Source organism: Oryx dammah, unplaced genomic scaffold (genome assembly GCF_014754425.2).
Source record: "Oryx dammah isolate SB20612 unplaced genomic scaffold, SCBI_Odam_1.1 HiC_scaffold_17, whole genome shotgun sequence".
NCBI lineage: Eukaryota > Metazoa > Chordata > Mammalia > Artiodactyla > Bovidae > Oryx > Oryx dammah.
This window is the reverse complement of record NW_024070201.1, coordinates 71603854-71625779: the sequence shown is the minus strand read 5'-3', so window position 1 is coordinate 71625779 and position 21926 is coordinate 71603854. Positions and strand designations below refer to the sequence as shown.

The window sequence follows — 21926 nt, the reverse complement described above, 5'->3', positions numbered from 1 at the left end:
CCATGTCCATGGAGTCGGTGATACCATCCAACCATCTCATTCTCTGTCGTCCCCTTCTCCTCCTGCCCTCAATCTTTCCCAACCTCAGGGCCTTTTCCAATGAGTCAGCTCTTCACAGGTGGCCAGAGTATTGGAGTTTCAGCGTCAACATCCGTCCTTCCAATGAATGTTCAGGACTGATCTCCTTTAGGATGGACTGGTTGGATCTCTTTGAAGTCCAAGGGACTCTCTAGAGTCTTCTCCAACACCACAATTCAAAAGTATCAATTCTTTGGAGCTCAGTCCAACTCTCACATCCATACATGACTACTGGAAAAACCACAGCTTTGACTAGACGGACCTTTGTTGGCAAAGTCCACCAACTGAGGTCCACCTACAAAGAAATCTCAGGTCTCCCAGGAACTGGGAGAATTCTGTCTTAGAACCCCAGCCACCCGTGAAATTGTTGGTGGGGAGCACGTCTAGGGGGAGGGGCCTGGCCTCAGCCAATGAAGGAGACAGATTGCAAAGCCAGAGCTGCTCTGTTCTGTCCCCCCTGTCACCAGAGGCTGCCACAGGACAGCACGCTAAGAAGCTGGGGACCTAGGAAGAGAACAGGCTTCAGAATAGAAAAGACAAGACATGTCATGATCCAGCTCGCTACTGACTAGCTGTGTGGCATTGGGCAGGAAACTGAACCCCTCCGATCCTCAGCTCTCTCCTCTGTAAAATGCCTGGGAAAAGATGGATTTAGAGTGCCGGAGGTGCTCACTAAGTGGTGGTCTTTGTCCTCTCCCCTACCATCTTAAAGAAGGTAGTGGGCCTAGGGGCTACTCCGAATGTGCTCCCTAAGGGAGGACTCCCAAGTCCATGCTGCTGCTATCTAGTCACTCAGTTCAGTTCAGTTCAGTCGCTCAGTCACGTCCGACTCTTTGTGACCCCATGAATCGCAGCACGCCAGGCCTCCCTGTCCATCACCAACTCCCGGACTAGCCGGGTCCAACTCTGTGACCCCACGGACCGCAGCCCACCAGGTTCCTCCATCCATGGGATTTCCCAGGCAAGAGCACTGAAGTGGGTTGCCATTTCCTACCCCAGGGGATCTTCCCAATCAGGGATCAAACCTGTGTCTCCTGCATTGGCAGGCGGATTTTTCACCACTGAGCCATTCGGGAAGCCTCCCAAGCCCATAGCTGGCCTTGATTCCCTGGGATCAGACAGCCTTTCCCTCTCACCAACACCGCCCCCTCTTACCACCCACCAAGCAGACCTGAAGTGGCACACGGCGGCCCACAGAGGCCAATCTGGCTTTTAAACAAGTGCAAGAAAAACACCCTGAGAAATATCACCCCCAGGGCCAAGAGGAATGTTTAGAAGAGGCCGCCGGCCAGGGCTGAGATGGCAATGCGCTACCTCCTCTGGACTCCAGCTTGTTTGAAAACTCATCACCCAGGCTAGGGCTGCAGGCTAAAGCCCAGGTGGGGAAGGGAAGGAAGGAGGCGTCTCCTTGGACAAGCTTGTAAACCCAGACGGCTGTAAAGCCAGACGGCTGGGCAGGCTTCCACCTGGCCCTGGCACGTGCAGGCTCCCAGCTCCCAGACAGGCGCTTTCGCCCTGGTTTTCTCCCTCCTACAAGACCCGTATCCAGAGTACTTTGTATGTCGCCTTTCCTCCCCTCTACTCTCCACGGATCCCGTTCTCTCGCTCTCTCCAAGGGTGGCCCCGCTTCTGCTCAGTCTCGCGACATTTTCTGGCTCCTGATTCTGTATTTCCCCATCTCCCTCTGTCTCTGCATTTCCCCAAGGGCCCCATTCCTTCCCGTCTTTCTGGTTCTCATGCTCTCCTGCTCCCTCAGCCCATGTCTCCCTCTCTTCCCTCCTCTCCAACTCTCTGGCTTCCCAGCCCAGCTCCTTGGAGCCGTGTGGTGCTTTGGAGCACACAGGGGGGAGCTGAGCCCTAGAAGTTGCACAGCCACCTCAGAGAAGCCCCTCCTGACGCTCCTCCTTCTTCCCTTGAGCAGAGCAAAGATGTTCGGAATCAGAGAGCATCCCCAGTGTAATGTGCGGGCCCCCAGCACCCCAGACCCGGCCTGCTGCCTCCAACACAACAGCATCGCCATCTCCTCCCCTTCTCCCTGTCACTACTGCTTCCAACTTTCTACACTCAGTCCAGGTGAGGCTAGTGGTAAAGAACCCGCCTGCAAGGGCAGGAGAGCTAAGAGACGTGCTTTCAATCCCTGGGTCAGGAAGATCCCCTGGAGGAGGCCATGGCAACCCACTCCAGTATTCTTGCCTGGAAAATTCCCATGGACAGAGGAGTCTGGCGGGCTACAGTCCATGGGGTCGCAAAGAGTCGGACACAATTGAAGCGAGTTAGCACAGGTGCGCGCATACTCAATCCTTAGAACTAATGTCAGTTATAGGCAAAACTAACAAACCGGAACAAACAAGACATCACTTTTATACCAAAGAGTGGGAAATTCATTTAGTTAAATGTGGGGCATCGATTCAATGTACTGTGTTGTGCTAAGTTGCTTCAGTCGTGTCTGACTCTGCGACGCCATGACTCTGTCCAGAGGATTCTCGAGGCATGAATAACTGCCTAGGCATGGAGAGTTGCCATGCCCTCCTCCAGGGGAAACTTCTTGACCCAGGGATCAAGCCCTCATCTTGCACGTCTCCTGCACTGGCAAGCAGGTTCTTTACCACTAGCACGTCCTGGGAAGCACATCTATTCCATAGGATTTTATTACAAATCATGATATACATCAATACTGATATTAAATACAAATCCAAGTAAGAAAACAAGCATCTTTAAAAAAAATAGTATTGGGGTGCTTGCCTAGCAGTCCAGTGGTTAAGAATCTGCCTTGCAGTGCAAGGGACCTTGGTTCAATCCCTGGTCTGGGAAGACCCCACATGCCGCAGGGCAGATGAGCCCATGCAGCTCTCATGAACCTGCACTCTCGAGAGTGTGAGCTGCAACTACTGGCGCCTCGCGCCTAGAGCCTGAGGTCCACAAGAGAAGCCACGGCAGTGAGAAGCCCGAGCACCGTAACTACAGAGGCGCTTCTGCTTGCCACGACTAGAGAAAGACCACGGGCAGCAACAAAGACCCAACACAGCCAAAAAGTAAACAAACATTAAAAAAAAAAGTATTTACAGCATAAGCCCATTTTGTGAAACATGTATATATGTACACACATATATATATACATACACACAATAATATAGGCATAACCTCCAAAATGTTGACATATTTATCTCGGGGTGGTAGGAGTATGAGTTACTTGTTTTTATTATAAGGAACAAATAGTTCTTGGGTAATGAAACATTAGAATAATTTTAAAGCAAACCAGGAAGTAGGCAAGATGAACATCAATCTTCCTCTCTGTCCCCTTACTCATTTTAACCCAACAAACTTTTCAGAAGGGACTACTAGGTGCTGGGTCCTGCCAGAGGCTGAGCAAGAACTGGAATAATCACATGTGGTCCCCCCAACATTCCCGGGTCCTGGCCAGGGTGACTCAAGGAGACCCTACAAGTAGGCCTTCAGCTGGGGTATGGGCTGAAGGTGGTGGAGAAGGAGGTTCTCCAGCAGGGAAAAGGGTACTGGCAGGAGCGTGGTGCCCAGAGGGAGACACCTAACCGGGATCTCGGGCCTTAAGGATGAACCCATAGGAAGGGTGGGGGCGCCTGGCTCTTGAAGAGCAGAAACAGGAACTACTGGTAAAAATATAAGATAAGATGGAGTTGGGGGTGGAACAGGATGAGGGAACAGAATGGGAGAAGGTTCTAGGAGGGGCTTCTGAGCTTCAGCCACCCTCCTGCCACCCAAGGAGCTCAAACCAGTCTAACCAGGGTGGCTGCAGAGACTGGAATCAAATCGTGGACCCATGGCTGCCTCACCACGCCAAGTGCCTTGTTCATGCATCCCAGCAATGGAACTGGCTGTTGATGGGGCCCAGAGAGGCCAGTGAATTCCCCAGGTAGGGGCGAGGACAGCACCAAAGACTCCTATCCCCAAGGCCCTGAGCCTGGCCGCCCCCACCCCAACCCCATGAGCCAGAGGGGAGGACATTCTCTTAGGCCCCTGTTGTCAGACGGTGCCACCCCATGGACGGCAGCACGCCAGGCTTCCCTTTCAGACCCTGTGTGAGATCCCTTTTTGTTTCTCTGTTTTGTTTGCTCTGCCTTCTGAGAGGTGAGGTGTGAGGAGTAAAAGGCAGTACAGATGCCCTGCAGGGCTGGGCTGAGCCAAGCACCGGCGTCCCCTACCACCAGGGGGCGCCCGGGCACAGACACACGCGACCTGGAGAAACCCGAGTCGTCAGGGCATCCACCCTCTCCGCGTCCCTCCGAACTACTCAGAGGAAAGCCCGGCCCTGGTGGCTCAAGGCTGGCGTGACCCCAGAGGGATGGGCTGGGTGGGGGGTCCCACGTGTGGAGAACTGCTTTCCTCAACCAAATGCTGTTTATTACCCCCCTTACCACCTACTGCCAGGGACTCCGGCCGCTGCTAGAAAGCACTGGAAACACAGTCGTGGGACGGAAGGAGCACTGGACGCCGAGTCAGAGCTGGCTGCGCAGCGCCTGCTCTTCATGTGACTTTTCCCTGTCTGCCGGGTTTGTTTTCTCCTCTGTAAACAAAGGCGGGTGGGGGTGCGGGGAGAGACTCCGTGGTACCCAAGCGCCCTTCAGGCTCTGACAAAAGACAGATTCCTTGCGGAACCTTGACAAAGGGCAAAGGGAAGAGCTGGAGAAAAGGACCAAACCAAAAGCAGCCGCTGTTTGCTGCCCCAGCGCAGGGGCGCCCTGGCGCCCTCGGACGTAGGCGACTTGGAGGGCGCGCACACACACACATTCTCGCCAGCTCCCAGCCGGCCCTCGGATCCCACCACCCAGAGATCCCCGCCTGGGTCTCTCATTGCTGGCTGGGGCATCTCTCCACCTACTACCTGGAAAGGGCGCGGGGTGAGTGGGGTCTTCCGTGGTGGGTACGGGGCGGTGACCCTGACCCCGGTCTCCCTGAGAGGTCAGTCCGCCCCAGGCAGGGGCTCTGCGTCCTCACAGCGCCAACCTTCAGCTCCCTAGCGGCTCCACCCCGTCCTGGACACTGGGACAGAGAACAGACCTGGGAGGCAGGAGAGCTCGGGGCCGGCGAGTCCCCTGGGGAGGTGGGTCATGGACCCGCGCACTGGGGCTGCGACTTCGTCCCGGTGACCGAAGCTGCTGGAGTTACTTCCAGCTGGGGATTCCTGCCCCCCCCCCAATTCCAGCGAATTAATCCTCCCCACTTCTCCCCTAGTTTTGGGAACCTTGGCCCTAAAGGGGTCCAAGAAGTCAAGAGCCTTGAGAAATGCACTGTGCAAATATATTGACTTTATTTGTCTCCGTCCGGGAGCCTCACAGACATATCTAGGTAAAAAGATCGTTAAATAAACGCCATCAGCCATCGCAATGCAAAAATAAATATCAATCCCCCGGCCACAGCGCCAGCTGCGCTGCGCCCCAAGTCCCATCGGCCGCGCCTAACAATTATAAAAGTGTTCAGCGAGAGTGGGTCGGCGTGAGTGTGAACGGGTGTGCGCGCGGGGGGTGGCGGGGAGAGGTGGGTATGGTGGAGCGGTGTGCAAAAATCGGAGTTTCAGACCATCGGATAAGGGCGTGGAGCGACTCTCCGCGAAGCCCCGGGGACCCGCGGCGACTCAGCGCGGGTGCGCCTCCCCGCGCACACTCACAGCAGAGTTCGTACTGGGAAGAGTTAAAAAATAAACATTTACAAGGGCAAAGAAAGGCGGCACCCCCTTCCCCGGCGCCCCGGCTCCCCGGCGCGCGCTCCCGCCCGGGGCGAGCTCAGCTCGGGACGCCCGGACCAGTTCGCAGTCGGGTGAGGGTCCAGGCGGTCCCCCAACCAGGGTGCTCGGCGGATGGGGGACCCCGAGGTGCAGGGCGCGGGGCCCCCTCGGGGTTCGCACGCTGGTCCGTCGCGCCGCGCCGCCTGGGCGCGCGAGTCCCGGCTGCGGGCGGCGCCGGTCACAGGGCCGAGTCGGAGTCGCTGGAGTCCAGGCTGTTCCTCAGTTTGCAGCCGCTGAGCGGCTCCCTCTGCAGCGACAGGCTCTGCGTGCTGCGGCGCAGGCACTCCAGGCTCTGCAGGAACGACTTCTTGGCCTTCTCCTCCTCCATAGGGGACGCCCCCTCCTCCTCCACCTCCTGGATCTCGTCGAAGGTCACCGGCTGCGTCTTGAAACGGGACTGGCGCGGCCGCCGCAGCCGGCCCTTGCCCTTGGACAGCTTGGCGGGCCGCATGGGCTGCGGGAACTCGTCGGCCAGGCACACGAAGTGCGGCATCACCGCCTGGTAGCTGGAGGAGATGCCCATCAGCTCGCCGGGCTTGGCGGCCGCCATGGTGCGGCCGGCGTCTTCGGGGCCGGCCGGCGGGGCGGCGGGGCTCTCCGGGGGCGGCCGCTGCGCCGGGGCCCCCCGGGAGGCAGCAGCCTGGGGCTCGCCGGGCGGGGGATCCAAATCTGCTGCGGGGTGGTGGCGGCCCTCACGGGCCCGGGTCGGCGCTCCTCTGGAGGGCGGGCGGGCCCGTCGGGGGGCGCGGGGCTCCGGGGCTGGATGGGGTGGGGGGTGCGCTGCTCCGAGGCGCTCGCCGCCGCCGCTGTCGCCGTCTGCCCGGCGGCAGCCCGGCCAGCCGCTTATATAGCCGGCTCCTGCCCACACGGCTGCGAGCTCGGATGACAGCGAATGCCATTTAAAGCGTGCGCGCCCCGCGCCCTTCCGCCTGACGTCGCCCCGCCACTCTGGGAAAGTAGCGGCCCTTCCCCTCCACCCCCCGCGCCGCCCGCCAACCCGGCTCCGGAAGGCAGGCCCCGCCCGCGGGCGTTCCGGGAGCATCCGAGGCTGCGGAGCGCGCGGCGGGACCCGGGCGCGGGGCGGTCGGGGAGCGAGGGGGTCCTGCCCGCCCTAGGATTCCCCAAGTCTGGACCAGCCGTGCTGACCGCGCGGGCGCAAGTCAGCCCCCCTACCCCTACCCCATCCAGCCGCCTAATCCCAGAAACACACAATCGAGACGCTCGGTTGTTTGGCCTAGGGTTCTGGGCTGAGCGCGCGCGGGGCGGAGGCAGCTCCCAGTCTTCCTTGCCGCAGGGAAAGCCAGGTCCCTCGGGCTCCCCAAAACCGAGTTCCGAGGAAGAACCGGATTTCTCCTTTGGATCCATGCCACCTCTCCTCCCCACGCGCGCACACAAACACAGGCACGCACGCACAGAGGCACTCATGAATACAAACACAGCCGATGACTCCAGTCCACTTCTCTCCCCTAATTGTCTTTATGTCTGTGTCTTCAACTACCTGCACCCTCCAAGTCCCTCGCGCACCCCCATTCATGCTCAGAAGAATGACACTTAGATCTGGCGCTGACAACAATAATGATAACTAACCATATGGAGAGCTTTACTCCAAGCCAGGCAGGGAGCTGTGTTTTACATATATTATCCCACTTAATCTTCCTAACAGCCCTGTGAGGTAGCTGGTATTCTCGCAGTTTTAAATAGGAGAAGGTGGAGGCACAGAGAGGATCAGTAGTCCACTAGAGACTGATGGACCCAGCGGTCTCCACTCCAGACTCCAGGCTCTGATTGCCCTCTGCTAAGGATTGGTGCCCACCAATGCCCCCAGGGCTTCTAAAAGTAGGCCCCCTGCCTGGGGTTCCCAGGCTCCCAAGAAAAAACCCTGAGCATCGTTTTTGACACATAGCCCTGGGGTGCCAGCACCCAGCTCTCAGGGCTGCTGGAAAAGGCAGGAATCAAGGGACTTTGGCCTCCATTTCTTCCATAGCCATTCAACAAAGATTTATTGAGAACCTGCAGAATACCAGCTCAGGAAAGTCCTTGCCCTCAAGAAAGTTACAGTCTAGGGAAGCGGGCAGAGTAGACGATAAACACCTAAACAAGAAATGTACTGGGGGTGGTGTGACAGGGATGCAGACAGAGAGATGGGGGGTGTGGAGGGGTGGGGGCAGGGTCTGCGGGTGGCCGGGAAAGGCTCCTCAGAGTATTTAAGGTGCTCCCTGAAGGACAGTAATAGCACTAAGCTATGCTGTGCTTAGTCGCTCACTCATGTCCAACTCTACAACCCCATGGACTATAACCCGCCAGGCTCCTCTGTCCATGGGGGTTCTCCAGGCAAGAATACTGGAGTGGGTTGCCATGAACTCAATAATAGCACTATCAAGTGTTTTATAGATGCCACAGCTCTTAACTCTTTTTTTGTGCATTAACTCATTTAATGTGATCACTTTTATTTAATCCTCTCAGCAACTTTGGATAACAAGTACTTTTACTATCCCTATTTAGATAGGAAAATCAAGGCACAGAGGACCTAAGCACCTTTCCCCAGGGTCACACAGCTAGTAATCAGCAGAGCTGAGATTCAAACCCAGAAGACTTAGCCCCCAAGACCCCTCATTTATGCATTCTACTGAGGCTCTTTGCCCCTGGTGGAGGACACAGAAGGAACCAGGGTGTGACAAACGGGAGGCAAGTGTTTCACACAGAAGAACAGCGCCAAGGCACTGAGGCGGTAAAGAGCGCGGCATATTCCAGGAAGAGCAAGAAGACTCTTGTGGCTAAAGCAGAGCGGGCAGGGAGTGCGAGAAGGACGGACAGTCACAGAAGGCCTTGATGATCACGCCATGGAGATTACCGTTTTTTTTTTTTTTTTAATAAAAACAACCTAGAGGGATGGGGTGGGAGGGAGGAGGGAGGTTTGAGAGGGAAGGGACATCTGCATGCCTATGGCTGATTCATGCTGATGTATGGCAGAAACCAACACACTATTGTAAAGCAAGTATCCTCCAATTAAAAACACATTTTAAGACGCGGAAAAAATAAAAGCAGGACTTAAATCTTCAAAAAAAAAAATAGTGGAGTACAGTTGATTGAACAAGGTTGTATTAGTGTCTGATGCACCGCAAAGTGGACCAGTTACACATACATCCGCTCTTTCTTAGATTCTGTTCCCATATAGGTCATCACAGAGCAGAGTAGAGTTCTCTGGGCTGTACAGTAGGTCCTTGCTATTTGCCTATTCTATATACAGTAGTGCGTGTATGTCAGGAGGTTGCATTTTATCCGAAGGGCAGTGGTGAGGCTCTGGAAAGTTCTGAGCAGCGGAGCTACATGCTCCAGTCTGTATTTTTAAAAGCTTACTCTGACTGCAGAGTGGAGAGTTCCTGGAGAGGGTGTGGGGGAAGAAGCAAGGATCCCACATAGAAGATCATTGCATGACCCCCAAATGTAAGACACGGAAGACCTGGGTGAGAGTGAGGAAAATGGAGATGGAGGGAAATGGTTAGATCTGGGATCTGTCTGAAGATAGAGTTGAGAGGACTTGCTGATGGATTGGAGGGAGAGGGAGGGGTTGGGGAAGGGGGCTGGAAATCAAGATTGACATCTTTGTATTTGGCCTGAACAAATGCTAGATGGTGGTGCCGCTGACTGACAAAAGCAGGTTGCAGGGAAGAGAAGCTTGGGGAGGGGAGGGCCCTTGTGGGGTCTGCAGGTTATGCATCAGAATCACCCACTGGGGTGAGGCCTGAAATGATCGTATCAGAATTGTATTATGACACAAAGATAAGCTCAAAATGGATTAAAGACCTAAATGTCAGACCAGAAACTAGAAACCTCTTTGAGGAAAACACAGGCAGGACACTCTATGACAAATCACAGCAAGAGCCTCTGTGACCCACCTCCCAGAGTAATGGAAATGAAAACAAAAATAAAGACATGGGACCTAACTAAACTTAAAAGCTTTTGCACAGCAAAGGAAACTATAAACAAGGTGAAAAGGCAACCCTCAGAATGGGAGAAAATAATAGCAAATGAAACAACTGACAAACTGCAAAATATACAAGCAACTCATGACACTCAACACCAGAAAAAAACCCAATCAAAAGCGGGCAGAAGACTTAGACATTTCTCTGAAGACGACATACAGGTGGCCAGTAAACACGTGAAAAGATGTCCATCATCGCTCATTATTAGAGAAATGCAATCAAAACCGCGATGAGGCATCACCTCACACCAGTCTGAATGGCCATCATCGGAAAGTCTACAAACAATAAATGTGGGAGAGGGTGTGGAGAAAAGGGAACCTTCTTGCACTGGTGGGAATGTAAACTGATACAGCCACTATGGAGAACAGTATGGAGATCCCTTTAAAAACTAGGAATAAAACCACCATGTGACCCAGAAATCCTGCTACTGGGCTTGTACCCTGAGGAAACTGTACTGAAAAAGACACATGCACCCCAAGATTCCTTGCAGCACTATTTACAATAGTTAGGACATGGAAGCAACCAAGATGTCTATTGACAGATGAATGGATAAAGAAGTTGTGGTACATATACACAGTGGTTTATTACTCAGCTATTCAAAGGAATGCATTTGAGTCGGTTCTAATGAGGTGGACAAACCTAGAGCCTGATATAGAAAGTGAAGTAAGTCAGAAAGAGAGAAACAAATATTGTTATACAAAGTGAAATAATTCAGAGAAAAACAAATATCGTGTATTAACGCATATATATGGACTCTAGAAGGGCTTCCCAGGCGGCTCGATGGGTAAAGAATCCACCTGCAATGCAACAGACGCAGGCAGACTCAAATTCCATCCCCGGTCGGGAAGATTCCCCTGGAGGAGGGCATGGCAACCCACTCCAATGTTCTTATATGGACAGAGGAGCCTAGTGGGCCACGGTCCACAGGGTCGCAAAGAGTCAGACAGGACTGAAGCTACTGAGCACGCACGCACGGAATCTAGAAAGATGGTACTGATGAACCTATTTTCAGGGCAGCAATGGAGACGCAGACGTAGAGAACAGGCTTGTGGACACGGAGCAGGAAGAAGGGGGTGGGACGAATGGAGAGCGTAGCGTGGAAACACATACCTTACCATACGGAAAACGGACAGCCAGGGAGAATTTGCTGTGTGACTCGGGGAGCCCAACCTGGCACTCTGCGACAGCCCAGAGTGGTGGGACGGGATAGGGGGTGGGAGGAAGTTTCAAGATGGAGGGGACAAATGTATACCTGTGGCTGCTTCATGTCATGTATGGCAGAAACCAAGACAATATTATGAAACAATTATCCTTCAATTAAAAATAAATGTGCTGTGCACTTGGTCACTCATGTCCGACTCTTTTTGACCCCATGGACTGTAGGTAGCCCACCAAGTTCCTCTGCCCATGGGGAGTCTCCCAGCAAGAATACTGGAGTGGGTTGCCATGCCCTCCTCCAGTAAAAATTTAAAAAAAAATTTTTTTTTTAAAGAACTGTACTATGTGAGAGAAAAATTCATTTCTCTAATCCTAAAGCCACTGTATTTTGGAGTCCTTTTAACAGCAGCTTGGCAATACTCTGATACAGAAATTGGCACCAGATATGGAAAGGTGCCATGTATAAAAATCTTAAAACATGTGGCACTGGCGTGGCCAACAGGTGGTGAGTAACATGGAAACAAATATTGGAGAATGGAAAACCGGTGACCCTTCTTGCTGCTGCTGCTGCTGCTAAGTCGCTTCAGTCATGTCTGACTGTGTGTGACCCCATAGACAGCAGCCCACCAGACTCCCCCGTCTCTGGGATTCTCCAGGCAAGAACACTGGAGTGGGTTGCCATTTCCTTCTCCAATGCATGAAAGTGAAAATTGAAACTGCAGCTATTCAATTGTGTCCAACTCTTAGTGACCCCATGGGCTGCAGCCTACCAGGCTCCTCCCATGGGATTTTCCAGGCAAGAGTACTGGAGTGGGTTGCCAGTGCCTTCTCCGATCCTTCTTATGCTGTGACAAAACATTTAATAAAAAACATTACCTGTGGTAATTTGGAAGGCAGACCACATGCCCACTTGAGCATCTAATTCTAGAAAAAATGGTTGAAGTGAAGTGAACATCACTCAGTTGTGTCTGGCTCTTTGCGACCCCATGGACTATACAGTCCATGAAATTCTCCAGGCCAGAATACTGGAGTGGGTAGCCTTTCCTTTCTCCAGGGATCTTCCCTACGCAGAGATTGAACCCAGGTCACCCGAATTGTAGGCAGATTCTTTACCAACTGAGCCACAAGAGAAGCCCAAGAATATTGGAGTGGGGGGCCTACCCCTTCTCCAGCAGATCTTCCCAACCCAGGAATCAAACTGGGGTCTCCTGCATCGCAGGCAGATTCTTTACCAACTGAGCTAAGGTTAGAAAGAGCCAAAAACATTTGCATGTGTTGGCTTCTCAACGTTGCCTTTAGCAAGATATTATAAGAGAGTGGCTAGTTTCGTTTACAATGAGAGATGGACAGAAAAGCAGATAATGTGGAAAATCATCCTATCCTCAGGGTTGGAAAAACCAACTGGGTTTTGTCCAAATGGGAGGTGATTAGACCTCAGGGCTCAGAGCCTTTCTCAAAACCCTGTCTATTACAACAAACAGGAAGCCGAATAACAGAATCACACTTGCGCCAAAGGGTGGTTGCCTTGTCATCCCTCCAGGTCTGTTATTTCAGATGTCCTTAGGGTAACTTTCATTTAAAATGGGAGAGAAAGAGACAGGTTGGGCAACACAGACAAAAACTCCATGAAGAACAGAACTTGGGAGAAGGGATACATGTATATATATGGCTGAATCCTTTCACTGTCCCCTTGAAGCTATCACAACATTGTTAATTGGCTACACTCCAAAACAAAATAAAAAGTTAAAAAAAAAGAACAGAACTTGGGGTATGGTTACTGGACATGGAACTGACTGAGCAGAAAGACCTGAATGAAGCCTACTACATTTTTGAAGGGACTGTTATTATCAACAAAATTGCAAGACCGGACTTGAAAAGCCCATGTTGGTCCCAGCCTTTAAAAAAAAAAAAAAAAAAAGCACCCAAGGAGGACAGACTTTCAACATCCTGTGGGGTGGCAATCGAGAGCCACAGAGAACTGCCAAGGGCAAAGCTAGGGGCCAGGGAGACACAGAGGGGGCTGCCCTTCAGAGCACCTCCCCCACCACCAGAGCAGGAACCCCCCTTGCTGCTCGTCCGGGTCACAGGTCTGAGCTTTCATCTGGGGAATGTGAGCAGAAGTCAGACTCCGGTCTCACTTGCTTAAGAGGAAAATCCCACCCGGGGCTTCCGTGTTCTTCCCCTCATATTGGCTGTAAGCCCCAGAGGTTTCATGTTAAAGACCACAGTGCCATCATCAGCCCGGGTCCCCAAATGATCCTGTGGATCAGAGCTCTCTACTGACCTGAAACACTTCCTGAGGAGCTATTTAGTGAGAGAGCCATCAACTGGATACTTTTATTTTTTATTTATTTATTTATTTTTTAACTGGATACTTTTAAACTACTCTACGTTGGAGTCTCTTTTACACTGACTTGGATTATCCCAACCAGGAGAGCCATTAGCCATTGAGCGGAGAGGTCAAGTGGGACTCTGGAACTTAGAGGAGGGTGGGGGGTGGATGCGGGCAGTTTAGGAGTCACTTCCCGTTTAGATAGGGAAACGGGTAGAAACCACCTTCCAGACGGAGAGGGGCTCGGACGAGCCAACACGGAGAGGAGCGTGAATCAGTCAAGGATTCAGAGAACCAATGTCCAACAGGGTAAGAGTGTGGACACCAGGAGAATGGGTTCAGAATCCGGGAGAAGGATGCTTCTAGAAAGAAGGAGATGATTGGAATGGGAGTAGAGACGGGGCCTAGCTGGGCTCCACCTGAACTTACTGAGAGGCTGGGGCCACGCCATCTGTGTCCCTGCCCTGCGGAGGTCTCAGCTCCGAGGCAGCTTCCTCACAGTAGCCTTCCTGCCTGCTCGCTTCAAGGACCCTGCTCAGTTGCTCTGTACCTCTCTGCAAGGCCTTCTCATGTATTTGCGCTTGTCGGTGCAGCCTGCCTTCCCAGGACAGGCTAGGTTGCCTCCCCGGCCACCCTGGAACACAGGGTGGCCCCTCTCCTCAGCAGGCCTGCACTCCAGGACTGCACAGAGGGAGAGAGACTCACCTGGGCAACACCTACGATGTGCGAGCAGTGTTCTACGCGTGCCTTATCAAGTCATCCTCCCTGCATCCCTCGCGGGGGACCCTGCTCTCACTCCATCTTGCAGATGAGGGCTGAAGGCACTTGGCAGCTGACTGGGGTCACCTTTGGTGTTAAAGTGTTGAAGCCGGCACTCAAGCCAGGTCTGCCAGACTCAGAAATCAGTGCTCATGGTTTGCAACACTCCATCTCATCAGCTCCCCCCACCCCCGGCGACCCTTTTTCAGTTTTAGGGTTTTTTTTTCTATTTGAAATTTTGTTTCTTTGTTTACATATACATGTATCTATTCTTTTTCAAACTCTTTTCCCAATTAGGTTGCTACAGAATGTTGAGCCAGTTCCCTGCACTATACAGTGGGTCCCCACTAGCCATCTATTCCAAATACCATCCCTTTGATGCCATGAGACCAGCACTGGACGAGAAGTCAGAAGCCCAGGTTGCAGCCTCAGCTCCATCCTGTGGCCTGGAAACCACTGCTTCCCATCTCTGAGCCTCCGTTTCCCCATCTGAAGTGAACAGGCTAGACTCTGCTTTGCTGGGGACCCTTCCAGCTCTAGATAGTCTAGAATCCTCGGAAGGAAGTGCCGATGAGGGGACCCAGTTGCAGGAGGGAGATGCTTGCTCTGGGGGCAGAGAGTGGCAAGCAGCCCGGGCTGAGGCTGCAGGGGGAGGGCTGCCCCCCAGGGAGGGAGCCGCTGGGGGAGCAGATGGGGAGGAAGATGGCAGCAGCCTGGGCGGGGCGTGTGCCATCACCTCCTCCACCATCCCCACCCACACTCTGGCTTTTGGGCAGAGCCAGGGTTTAAAAATAGCAACCACCAGTTCTTCAGCTATTAGCAGGGCTTCGTATCCAACAGAGCCCCGGTACCGGGTCCAGATCCAAAGGGCCCAGGGATGCTGTGTCTGTCCTGGGATGCAGAGAGTCAGGGAGCCACACAGCAAGGTGGGAAGGACCAGGTCAGGGCAGTGCTGGTCACAGGTCCCTTCTCTGCTTTCTGACAAGAGGGCCTGGCCCCTTCCTGCAGCACTGGCCGAGACCCATCGCCGGCTAGAAGCCTGGGTCAGCTGGCTGTGCCCTCAGGCCCAGCCAGAAGTCTCTGGGGGGGGGGGGGTCTCAGGCCTCTGAGTGCTGACTGAGATCACGGTTATTCCAGATGTTGCTGTTTGGGTCAGCCTGTACTCTGGGTGTATTTTGGCTCAACTAATACTTGTTCACTTGTGTGTGTGTGTGTGTACATGAATCCAGGTGGAGGCGGGTGATGGAGGTGGATAAATGTGGCACGGGGGCGGGGAGGAGTCAGCTGTGGCAGGCTAGTGACAGGGCCTTCCCCAGGTGGTCCTGCCTCCTGGACCTACCCTCAACTCCTGCTGTGGCCCTTTTTACCCCGAAGAGGGCCCTCTGCACAAAGCCCGTGGCTTCAGCATCCTACCAGCTGCTTCTGCCTCACTCAGAATTAGCACTTGGTCTGGTACGATTGTGAGCATAAAAGTGTCTTGATAATTTCGCTGGAGGGTTGCCATGACAATCCCCAGCAAGCTCTCCGGGAGAGGGTGTTGGGTGTGTGCATAGGAGATGGGGAGAGACAGAGGGAGTCTGAGAGACAGAGAGGGGAAGGGAGAGGGTCCAGGGAGATCCCCGGTGATATCCCCAAGTCAGATCTTCAGCCGCCAGTGCCCCTGCCCCAGCGGCCCCATTCATGTCGCAGTGAGCTCACTGTCTAATCTGGGCCTCACTGTACATAGGGCAATGGCATACTAGCTGCTGGCAGGCCGGCTGCCCGAGCTGGCACAGCAGGGCTGGCCCAGCCAGGGGAGGCACCCGGACAACCCTGACTCCCAGGATGAGCCCCAGGGAACACCAGCCTGGAGTTGGGGACAGGGAGTCTTGGGCATGCAGAGAGAGCTAGAGCCCAGGGAAACCTCCCAAGGATTTTGCCCAGGCTGTGGGGCCCGGCCACGCTGATGTGCATAATGGGAACGCATTTCCCTGCTGGGGGCTTGCTGCCTGACACAGCTTTGGCAGCCCAGGCTGTGTGGCTCAGTCCTTCCCGCGCACTTTTCTTCTTTTTTAATGTTTATTCGGTTGCACTGGGTCTTGGTTCTGGCACACAGAATCTTTGATCTCCATGGCAGCAGGCGGGATCTTGAGTTGTGGTGTGTGAATGCTTAGTTGCGGCATTGGGGATCTAGTTCCCTGACCAGGGATCGCGTTCAGGCCCCTGCCTGGGAGCTTGGATTCTTAGCCACTGGGGCACCAGAGCGGTACCCCCGGCCCACATGGCTTCTTGCAGGCCTAAGCGTAGCCTCCGCTGGGCCCACAGGGCTGGGAATCGCTCCGTGGTAAAGATGAAATAATGTACAATCTGGGCCCCAGAGCTTGGCCAAGGAGTCTCCCCTCTGTGCCCTCAGCAAAGCACCGCTATCTTTGCCGTCTTCTGAGAAGAGAACAGAGGCTCAGAGAAGGGAGGAAACTAAACCAAGGTCACACAGCAAGCAGCAAGGCAGTGGCACCATAAGGATAGGACCCAGTCTTGAACTTAAGCCCAGCCTCGCTGCCCTCTGTGGGGACAGGTTCTCCAGAATGGGTCCAGCGGGCACTGCCCTTCACATAGAAGCAGGGACACTGAGGCCCCGAGACATCCCTCCAGCTAGTGAGCATAAAACTGTGCTGGCAGCCTTGGATCCTGAGAAATTTCACAGCCTCTATTGAACCACGAGCCAGCCCCACGTGCCCCCTAAAACAAGCCCCAGCAACTTATTTATGTTCCAAGGTTAAAGAGCCAGCCACTGCCTTGGAAGGAGGTTCTCTGGTTATTGGCAAAACAGAGCAGAGGGCAGCAGGAGTTGGCCAGGAACACAGAGGTAAGGGGTCAGAGGTCTCCCAAGGCAGTGTCAAGTCCCAGCTGCATATGGCAGCCTTGGAAGGCCCCCTAACCTCTGCTGTTGGAGCTGTGTACCCCCTGGGCAAGTCACCTCGGCTGGCAGAGCCCCAGGGTCTACAGCAATCAGGAGCCAGTGCACCCAGCAGCCCTGGGAGGAACGGATTTCCGTGTTCTGAGAAGCAGCTGCCTGGGAACAGCAGTCCCGGAAACAGAGGTACCCCCGTGCCTATCTCCAGTGGGGCTCAGAGCCAAGATAAGTCGGATCTGAGCCAAGATATGGACCTTTCAACAGTTAACACCGTGGGATGGCACCGAAAACAAAGCGAGATGGGCTTTGAAGACACCCCGCAAAGAAGACGTGCATGCTGCCTCAGCAACGGGTGACATCAGGGGGACAGACGGACAACCCGTCAAGACTGCCTGCTTAGATACTCTGCTTCCAGGGTCTGCTCGAAAGTTCTTCTTCCTACCCTGTGACTATGGAAGACTTAGGCCTGCCCCATCCTCTACCTGAGCTTCCCTGGTGGCTCGGCTGGTAAAGAATCTGCCTGCGAGGCAGGAGACCCCGATTAGACTCCTGGGTTGGGAAGATCCCCTGGAGAAGGGATAGGCTACTGACTCCAGTATTCTTGGGCTTCCCTGGTGGCTCAGATGGTAAAGAATCCGCCTGCAATTCGAGAGACCTGAGTTCGAGCCCTGGGTTGGGAAGATTCCCTGGAGAAGGGCATGGCAACCCTACTCCAGTATTCTTGTCTGGAGAATTCCATTGACAGAGAAGCCTGGTGGGCTACAGTCCATGGGGTCGCAAAGAGTCGGACACGACTGAGTGACTGGCAGTTACGAGGATCGAAGCAGACTATTCCAAGAGAACATACTACGAGAATCCCTCCTCACCCTGCAGGAGGGAGAATTTTTAAGTGGATTCCAAAGAACAAGGATCGAAATGAAGTCCCGTGGTGTGGTGTGCGGTGAGCCTGGCTTTGAGCTGACACACAGCATCAGCCTTGTGAGAAGCTCCTGACCCACTCTGGGCGCCCAGAGAGCCCGTTCTCCCCAGCCCCTGCCTGTGTCCCTCCTCAGACACTGTCTCGGGCTGCCGAGCGGACACGAGACGCCTGCTGCACCCTAGACTCTGCACACCTGGGGGCTGGGGAGTCACTCCCAGGACCGCCACCTTAAGGCAGCCTCTCTCCAATGTCGCCCCTCCTGTAGCTGACCCTGGAAGGCGTCTCCCCTTTCTTTCCTCAGGGCACTAACAGCTGCCGTTTCTCCAGCCAGTCCCTCACAAAGACACCACGGGGTTGGGATTTAAAAGGACTGAGTTTTCCTCCTGCCAGACACCAACACAAAGCACTCTACCTATTACCTCACCCTAAGCTTATCCTCCAAGGCGGGGGTTGCCATCTCCAAGAGTTAGCTGAGGAAACAAGCTAAGGGATGTTAGGGAACTTTCCCAAGGTCACACAGCCAGGCAGAGGTGGAGCTAAGGTTTGCACCCAGGTCTGTCAGTCTAAATTTCATCTCATCCTCCATCAGCAGCTCCCATGATGGGGGACTCCTGGACCTTCAGAGAGCAGTTCAGGGCGAGGCGGGTTCAGGGTGAAGAGGCCGGGCCTGGGGGAGAGTCTGGAATTCCATCTAGGAGCCAAGTTCCAATTCCCAACAACTTTTCCAGAGAGAAGGCAGGTGTCCTCTGGCCCCGGGCAGTCGGGTGGGGTGGGGAGAGAAGCGTGGATGCCATTCACACCCACTCCTCTTCCCGTGGTGATGGCACCAGGGACCCTCCCCACCCACAGACACAGAGCAGGCAGCGCCCAGCCAGACAGTGGGCGCGCCAGGACCTCCCATGGAGGAGGGGTGGGGGGACTCACATCAGCGCCGTCCGTCCACAGGCTCCCTCCTGCGTCTGAGGTTACTGTTTGAAGATATGAAGAAGGAAACCACAAAGGCTTGGCTGATGGGGGTCATGAGGCCAGAGGAAATGGAACAGAACGGCTGGCTGCCAGAGCAGGAAGGAACCTTCCAGATGAGCTGGGTCAGTTCAGAGCAAGGAGGGCCATGACCAGCATTTTTTAATGATGCACAACAGAAAACATCAGAGGACAGAAGTGTAATAAAGGATTGTTCCCTGGAGCTCTAGTTAAATGTGTGTGTAAACCAATCCATTCTGAAGGAGATCAGCCCTGGGATTTCTTTGGAAGGAATGATGCTAAAGCTGAAACTCCAGTACTTTGACCACCTCATGCGAAGAGTTGACTCATTGGAAAAGACTCTGATGCTGGGAGGGATTGGGGGCAGAAGGAGATGGGGACGACCGAGGATGAGATGGCTGGATGGCATCACTGACTCAATGGACATGAGTCTGAGTGAACGCCGGGAGTTGGTGATGGACAGGGAGGCCTGGCGTGCCGTGATTCACGGGGTCGCAAAGAGTCGGACATGACTGAGTGACTGAACTGAACTGAACTGAACTGAAACCTTTGTTTTTCTTTTTTTAACCATGAATTGTGGTCAAAACAGCTACAAAAAATTGAATTTGTTCAACCCTGTATTCTTCAGGTGGAAAAACTGGAGCTAAGTGTGGGAAAGGGCTTTGGCCTGGGGGCCAGAGACAGACAAGACTCAGAAAGTCCTGATGCTGCGATGCTACCGCCCCAGCCCCCGGGGGCCACCTTTCAGAGCATCCCTCCTTACTCACCTTTTACCCTTGAACACAATCAGCCTTTCCAGCTCTTGCCCCATGTTGCTCCCAGGCTAGAGTGGAAAGAATCCCGTGCTTTGTACTGAGGCACTGGGGTGGGAGGTGGGGGTGAGGTGATGGGGAGACGGATTGTAACAGAACATTCTCCTTCCTCTCACTGTTCCCTCTCGGTCTCTTTCCCTCCCCGCCCTGCTCTGTGGAAGTGAAGTGAAGTGAAAGTCTCTCAGTTGTGTCTGACTCTTTGCGATCCCATGGACTGTATAGTCCAAGGAATTCTCCAGGCCAGAATACTGGAGTGGGTAGCCTTTCCCTTCTCTTGCGGGTCTTTCCAACCCAGGAATCGAATCCAGGTCTCCCGCATTGCGGGCAGATCCTTTTCCCAGCTGAGCCGCAAGGGAAGCCCTGGGCACACCCCAGAATCAGGTCCCTTTCCATGCTTCCTCCCACCTGCCCCAACAGTGGCCTGTGTACAGACTCTCCCCTGCCTCTCTTGGCCACGCTGGGCCCTCTCTCCCCCAAGGCCTGCTCCTAGACCCATCTACACAGAAGTCCCTCTGTCTTCATCACAGTGAGGTCGGCCCCAGCCCGCAGGGTGGAGGACCTTCCTCCCGTCTCCATTATTTGATGATGACAAGTCACCCAGACGGAGACAGTTACACTGTCACACTCGATATTCATAACACCCCGATATTCATTAACAACCCTGTTGACAGGTCAGGAAGTTTGCCAAAGGCCGCACAGCAGGAAATTGAGGGGCTAGTTCTAGACCCAGGCCGAGATGGTGCTGGAGCTGACACCTGGACACCCACCTGCCTGGCCCATTCCTAGCAGCCTTTCCCCCCAGGATCCTGGATGGGGCGGAATGACGGTGTGGGGGAGAGCATCTCCTACCTTAGCGCAGAGAGGAAAGGAGCGCTCCGACCCCAGGAGGGAAAAACATCGGACATATTCTCCAAGGCCCCCTTATCACTCCTCCTGCAGAGCACAGGCGTCGCTGATGGGGGGGACGGGGAGCCCCTTTCCTGCCCGCTTGCAGATCTCTGACCCCTGCTTGGGGGTCACAGGCCAGAGGCAATGGAAAAGAAGAGCGCGTTGCCGCTTGACTCCTGGGTCCCTGCCTGGGAGGGAGGGACCCCCGGAAGGTCCAGCGCCCCCTGCTGGAAGCTGGCCCGAGGCCCACCTCCCCGGCTCCCCCTGCGCCAGCGCGGGCGGGCTTGGCAGTGACTCTCGGGGCAGCTGGTGGGTTGGAGCCTGCTGTGCTGTCTCCTTGAACAGAGCGCCTCGGACTTGGTGAGGGGGGCATCAGGAGTCTGACTGTGGCCGTGGATAGAAGCCAAGGTCTCCCGTCCAGCTCTGGCAGACACGCTGACCTCGTGGCTGAGTCCTGCGTCTGTTTTTCTTATGCTGCGGCACTCGAGGCACCAGGAAACCAGACATATTTTCTCCTCACTGCTCCGAGAGTATCTACCGGGCGGCACACCCAGGGCCCTCTGCCTGGGCCAGCGCCCTGGTCTCCCGCCGGCCTCCCCACCTCAGCCCCATCCCCGTGTTCCCTCCTGATAAACATATTTTCCTAAAAGTCTCAGTGCTCAGAGGCTCCGTACCACCAGAGCCTTCTGCCTGGGGCAGCTCCCAGACCTGATCTGGGTCCATCTTCCTCTCCCACTGTCTCTCCTCCAGCTCAGCACTCCCTACCTGAGCCCTGGACACAAGCCACCTAGGGCTCCACCATTCATGGGCCTTCAGGTTGTCACTTCAGGGACTCTGGCCCCATTCTCCGGGTGCCCCCTCTACCAAGAAGCCTTCCAAGACTGCTATCCCAAATTACATCCCATAGTCCTCCAACGCCTGGAGCACTCCCTGTCCGGACCCCTCATTCCACATTCACCTTGTTATTGAGGTTCTTCAAGTATGTGGCTTGTTTACTCAACAAATGACACATCACGTGATAACACGCTGCTGCTGCTGCTGCTGCTGAGTCGCTTCAGTCGTGCCCGACTCTGTGCGACCCCACAGACGGCAGCCCACCAGGCTCCCCCGTCCCTGGGATTCTCCAGGCAAGAACACTGGAGTGGGGTGCCATTTCCTTCTCCAGTGCATGACAGTGAAAAGTGAAAGGGAAGTCGTTCAGTCGTGTCCGACTCTTCGCGACCCCATGGACTGCAGCCCACCAGGCTCCTCCGCCCATGGGATTTTCCAGGCAAGAGTACTGGAGTGGGGTGCCATCGCCTTCTCTGGACAACAATTCGAACGCAGGCTAAAATGTACTGAGTGCTTGCTTACTCTCTGCCG

General features: G+C 54.5%; 1 protein-coding gene across 1 annotated transcript; it reads right to left on the bottom strand.

The window, feature by feature from the left end:
- Window positions 1-5338: 5338 nt before the first annotated feature.
- On the bottom strand, window positions 5339-6637 carry CUNH11orf96 (chromosome unknown C11orf96 homolog). Its single transcript, XM_040259046.1, has one exon. The coding sequence runs from the start codon at window positions 6384-6386 to the stop codon at window positions 6015-6017; it is 372 nt and encodes a 123-aa protein (XP_040114980.1). The 5' UTR covers window positions 6387-6637; the 3' UTR covers window positions 5339-6014.
- Between the last annotated feature and the right edge of the window lie 15289 nt (window positions 6638-21926).